General features: G+C 38.7%; 1 protein-coding gene across 1 annotated transcript; it reads left to right on the forward strand.

Annotated features, from left to right (window-relative positions):
* Positions 1 to 450: 450 nt before the first annotated feature.
* Positions 451 to 1,383, forward strand: LOC110258574 (olfactory receptor 7E24-like). The gene has a single exon (XM_021081823.1). The coding sequence runs from the start codon at positions 451 to 453 to the stop codon at positions 1,381 to 1,383; it is 933 nt and encodes a 310-aa protein (XP_020937482.1).
* The last annotated feature ends 5,090 nt before the right edge of the window (positions 1,384 to 6,473 follow it).

Genomic DNA, 6,473 nt, shown 5'->3' on the forward strand with positions numbered 1-6,473 from the left:
CTGTTATGTGTCTATGTCCTCAATTTTCTATGGGACCTTTTATTTTCCACTTAATAGCATCTGCAGGATGTAATGGTTGAAAAGTCACTGCAGAACTTTTCATAAATATGAGGGGGAAAGAGTCAGAAGAGAAAAAGGGGGTACATATTATTACATAAGCTGAGACACATTTTAGGATTTCATATCATCCATGCTCCTGTGCCTTGAAATAAGAACGTCTTCAGCCTCTCTGCCAAGTAATCCATAGAAGGTGAATAACAAACAAATGAGGAAAGATTTCCAAGAAGATAGGATTCTAAATACTGAGAAATATTCTGTAGTCAATGACTCCAAGTGTCAATACTTTTTTGTGATTTGCTTGAGTTCAAAATATGGCAATCGTGCTGCATGCCCACTTGCTTGTTTCCTTTCCTCCAACCCTCTTTTCTTGTTCCAAAGGTGTACACACACATGGAACCACAAAATCTAACAAGTGTCTCAGACTTCTTCCTCCTGGGACTCTCAGAGGATCCAGACCTGCAGCCCCTCCTCCTTGGGCTGTTCCTGTCCATGTACCTGGTCACCGTGCTGGGGAACCTGCTCATCATCCTGGCTATCACCTCTGACTCCCACCTCCACACCCCCATGTACTTCTTCCTCTCCATCCTGTCCTTGGCTGACATGGGCTTCACCTCCACCACTGTCCCCAGGATGATTGTGAACATCCAGACTCACAGCAGAGTCATCTCCTATGTGGGCTGCCTGACGCAGATGTCTTTTTTCATCCTTTTTGGATATATGGATAGTACTCTTCTGACTGTTATGGCCTATGACAGGTTTGTGGCCATCTGTCACCCACTGCACTACCCACCAGGCATCATGAGCCCACGCCTCTGTTGCTTCTTAGTTTGGGTGTCTGTTTTTGTTAGTCTTTTGGACTCTCAGCTGCACAATTTGCTTGTCCTACAAGTTGCCTGCTTTAAGGATGTGGAAATTTCAAACTTCTTCTGTCACCCTTCTCAACTCCTCAAACTTGCCTGTTTTGACACTTTCACCAACACCATTATTGTGTATTTTGTTGGCACCATCTCTGGTTTTCTCCCTATCTCAGGGATCTTTTTCTCTTACTATAAAATTGTTTCATCAGTTTTGAGAGTCTCCTCATCAGCTGGGAAGTATAAAGCCTTTTCCACCTGTGGCTCCCATCTGTCAGTTGTTTGCTTATTTTATGGAACAGCTATTGGTGGTTACCTTGGATCAGCATTGTCGCCATCTCCCAAGAAGGACGTTGAAACCTCAGTCATGTACACCTTGGTCACCCCCATGCTGAACCCCTTCATCTACAGCCTGAGGAACAGGGACATAAAGAGGGCTCTATGGAGGATCCTTCACAGAACAGCTTAATACCAGCTTGTGGGAAAATCTTTTTGAAATATAGATTGAAAAAATGAGCAAAACTAAACTTGCAGACAAATGAATACTGCTTCTTTGGTCACATTGTTGTTTCAGTCCTCTATATGTTTCAAAAGTGGATATTACTTCTTTTGATTCATTTTTAGTTGGATTGTGGGAATATTCTGGGATCCATTGTACATCATAATGAATGCATAAGAGGTTCCCCTCAAATACCATGGTATCCAGAAGAAATGTACAACTCTCTTTTACATACTGAATGTTTTCACCTTTTTCCATTATTACTGTTTCTTTTCCACAAAACTTTTGCATCTGTCAAATCTGTTTATTCAAGTAATGTCTGAGCATGCAGTTCACTGGTCCTCAAGTATGGATTTTATGGAATCCCCTGAGTGTTTTATACATACTGAGGACTTGGTCTCATTACCAGAGATCCTGATTTAGTTGGACTGGTGTGTATCTAGGTAGGAGTTTTTAAAAGCACTTGGAAAAGGTTTAGTTGTCATTGTCTCAAGAGATCAAGCTCGAAAGGATAAGTTACAAAAGAGCTTATTACAACTCCAGGCAACGTCCTCAAATACATTGTCCTTCAATATCATAAGATCTTCATTTGTGCTGGTCATTAAGGTACTGTCTCTCTACCCCCAAATCACCCTTCTACACTTACCTGTGATACCAGGGTGGTTCTTTTGAAATCACTGCTCTATCTTCCATATGGCTTTCTTCTTATATACTTTAAATAATGCTTAGTAAGTTTCATTTACCCCAATCAAGAGATAAGTTCACTACTCTTTTTCTACCCCTAAGCCCTTGGTATTTATTGGCTTCTATCTGTTAACCACACAGTTCCATTTTTCTGACTGTCCTCTTGTAGCTATTTAACCAATTCTCTATGCTCAGTTCATTTAACTGGAATAAATAGCTTCTCCTTTTCTTGATAGACCCTTGAATGATCAACCATAACATGGGGAGAAATCTATGCCATGAGTCGTGTGCAGTTGAAATGTTGACAGATGAGATTAAAAAATAGAAATGTCTTTAAGTACCTACCGTTGATAAAGGTTGTAGAACAGATTTAAGTCCTGGTATATTTCCAGTTGATATGTAGCTCTAAAAGTGTCTGAAGATTATTAAGTTACAAAATTTGTCATAAATAAATTAAACTTTGTCTTCCTTTACTTTACCATAAGTAGTAAAGGGCCTTGTTGGCAGCAAAGGTGAGCTCTTTTTCTTTCACTGGTAACAGCCTGGTTAGGACTTCACTGTTCCCAACCTTCCCTATATTCTGTCATAATAAATCAGTCTTTGGGCTTCATTTGTGTTCTTCAAAATGATAATCCATCTTTCCTTAGCAACATCACAATAGTTTCCTCTTAATTTTTTATTAGAATTGATTTACAATGTTCTGTCTATTTCTGCTATACAGGGAACTACATATCTAATCGATTTGATGGACCATGATGGAGGATAATGTGAGACAAAGAATGTATATATATATATATATATATATATGTGTGTGTGTGTGTGTGTGTATATATATGTATAACTGGGTCACATTGCTATATATATATATATAGTAATATTCATTCTCTGAAGATCTATCAACAACTAATTTAGTTGACTCTGCTTTTTAAGTGTAAGGAAAGTCACCTACCAACTACATCAATACAAAACTTTGATTTGAAGAAAGGAATGAACTTGACAGATGATGAAGCCATAGAATTTAGTGGGGAACTATCACCCAGTACAAATTACTACATTACTCTATTTGCTATCTACTTATGCAAATTTAAGTGATAGCCAAAGAACCTTGGTAAGTGAGAAATCTATGTTGCCTTTTAATGTCAAATTGTACACTCCCCTCAGAGGTAGCATTTTGTTCTTTTGTTTAGATTTAAATGTAAAAGGGTGATAATGATGGCTTAACATTAAGCATGGGAAAAGACTGAAAGTTTCACATAGCCATGAGGTGTGGTGTGACAATACTTGATTAGAATAAGAAACATAGATAATTGAAAGAATGTGGGATATGGAATACTCCACACCCTAATATGGGCACAAAAATTTGATGTTTTGGCAATGCCAACTTTTTGGGGGGCCACACCCTCAGCATGTAGAATTTCCCAGGCTGTGGATCAAACACAAGCCACAGCAGCTACCCAAGCTGCTGCAGTGACAATGCCAGGTCCTTAACCCTCTGTGCCACAAGGGAACTCCTCAAAATGGTTTTTCTGGACCTCAGAATCCTCAGCAGTAAATTAAGTGCAATAGTGCTTATCTTCCAAGGCCATACAACAATTTTATATAGTGTATGTCACGGACCAGTCCAATGGTAGTTTCCCACCAAATGGTCCATCCTACTATAACATTAAGGAAGTTAATTTAAATATGCATTTAAGTAATTCATAAGTAACCCAAAGTTATGAGCTTGTGTCATATGATATAGAACATATTTCTATTTAAGTTCCGCATCTGTAGAGTTAAGATAATAAGAGCACTTAACTGAGAGGCTGGTTGAGAAGATACAATGAAATGTACTAATCAGAACACTATGCATTCAGTATGTAGCAGTCAATCAATAAGGGCAACTTGTTATAATTAATATATTAACAGTCCATTGTATAGTTTTAATACATGGGCTTCACAGGCTGAAATTTGACTTGAGGCATTAGCTCCTACAACTAATTAGCTGAGTGTACTGGGAGGTATTTTCATAATTCCCAGGGCCTTTAACGCTTCATTTTTAATGATATTTAGCTGAAAGCATTCTGGGATTAAACAGACAATATTCCTATGTTATGAACTAAATAAATACAGATATCATTATCTTCACGTATCCTAGCTTGATGTATTCCTTTTTTCAACTTTATTGAAATATAACTGGCATACAATTGTAAGTTTAAGATGTACAGTGTCTTGATTGGATACTATTGTATTATATATTACAAGGTGATTACCACCATAGAGTTAACTCACACTGTCATCATGTCACACATGATTTAAAAGATATCTTTTTTTGTGGTGAGAATATTGAAGACCTACTCTCTTAGCAACTTTCAAGTGTATAATACAGTGTTGTTAACTATAGACACCAGGCTGTATATTAAATCTCCAGAATTTATTCATCTTCTAACTGAAAGTTTGCACTCCTTGACCAACATCTCCCCATTTCCCCCACCCACAGTCCCTAGTAAACACCATTCTACTGTCTATTTCTAGAGTTTGGTTTATTTAGATTCCACATATAAGTGATATCATATGGTATTTGTATTTTTCTGACTTACATAGATAAACACCCAGGCGTAGGATTGCTGGGTCACACGGTAGTTCTATAGTTAGATTTTTTAGGAACCTCCATACTATCCTCCATAGCAGTTGTACCACTTCCTTCCCTTTCATGCAGCTATTCTCAGTTTGGTTCTACTCTGTTGCTGAAATTTCCTGTGTAGACCCCCAACCTCTTCCAGAGTTGTTTTTGTACATGGATAGCTGTCTAATTGTTGATCTTTGTGGGAATACAGTGGCTTGGGTCATTCCTACTCTACTATCTCAGTAATGTCATTGTCCTCATGCCAGTTAATGACAAATTAATCTCAAAATTCCTCCTCCAGGGACCTCTGCATCAGGAGGACCACATTAGTAGAATGTGGAGTGTTGCAAGGGATCATTCCCATACTACTCACTTTATTAACTGGAAAAAAATTAACAGGCCCATAGCACATATATTTAAATCTCTGTGAATACAAACTGATCTAAAGAAAGTAAATTCTGGAACAGGATGCGCTCTTCCCAATGAGAAAAATCAGGATTCCCCTAGGGATTTTTGCTGTATTGAGGGACAGAAAGGCTGTGGCTGTCAATGGCGGGACCTTGGTGGTAGAAAAAAAATTACGTTGGCTTTTTCAAACTGCCTATCCTGAAACAACATGGTGAGGTCTGCAGAAATACCAAATCAGAGCCAATTTCTACCCATATGCCAGTTCTTCTCAACAGGGAAACTTGGCTGAGACAGTTGTGGTGTAATGAGTTTAGGACAATGTTGAGAAGCAGAGAGCTATCTCCAGTGTCCTGTGGTGCTTAGAGACCAATGTCCTGAAAAAGATGAGGCTACATGGTAGGAAGACTCTAATGTGCTCCATTAACCTCCCGCTCCTCTATTCATGCTACGGTGGAAACTCATGTCTTGAGTGTGTCATGAGACTAGTGGTTTCGGTTTGTTTTTATTTTTTTTAGGATTTTAAAGAGATCCCTTTGTATTTTTTTTATTTTTTTTTTATTTTCCCACTGTACAGCAAGGGGATGAAGTTATCTTTACATGTATACATTACAATTACATTATTTCCCCACCCTTTGCTCTGTTGCAACATGAGTATCTAGACAAAGTTCTCAATGCTACTTAGCAGGATTTCCTTGTAAATATATTCTAAGTTGTGTCTGATAAGCCCAAGCTCCCGATCCCTCCCACTCCCTCCCTCTCCCAACAGGCAGCCACAAGTCTGTTTTCCAAGTCCATGATTTTCTCTTCTGAGGAGATGTTCATTTGTGCTGGATATTAGATTCCAGTTATAAGTGATATCTTATGGTATTTGTCTTTGTTTTTCTGGCTCATTTCACTCAGGATGAGATTCTCTAGTTCCATCCATGTTGCTGCAAATGGCATTATGTCATTCTTTTCTATGGCTGAGTAGTATTCCATTGTGTATATATACCACTTCTTCCGAATCCAATCCTCTGTCCATGGACATTTGAGTTGTTTCCATGTCCTGGCTATTGTGAATAGTGCTGCAATGAACATGCCGGTGCATGTGTCTCTTTTACGTAGAGTTTTGACCTGATAGATGCCCAAGAGTGGGATTGCAGGGTCATATGGAAGTTCTATGTATAGATTTCTAAGGTATCTCCAAACTGTTCTCCATAGTGACTGTACCAGTTGACATTCCCACCAACAGTGCAGGAGGGTTCCCTTTTCTCCACAGCCCCTCCAGCACTTGTTATTTGTGGCCTTATGAATGATGGCCATTCTGACTGGTGTGAGGTGGTATCTCAAGGTAGTTTTGATTTGCATTTCTCTTATAATCAAC

The sequence above is a fragment of the Sus scrofa genome, unplaced genomic scaffold (genome assembly GCF_000003025.6).
Source record: "Sus scrofa isolate TJ Tabasco breed Duroc unplaced genomic scaffold, Sscrofa11.1 Contig2409, whole genome shotgun sequence".
NCBI classification, from domain to species: domain Eukaryota; kingdom Metazoa; phylum Chordata; class Mammalia; order Artiodactyla; family Suidae; genus Sus; species Sus scrofa.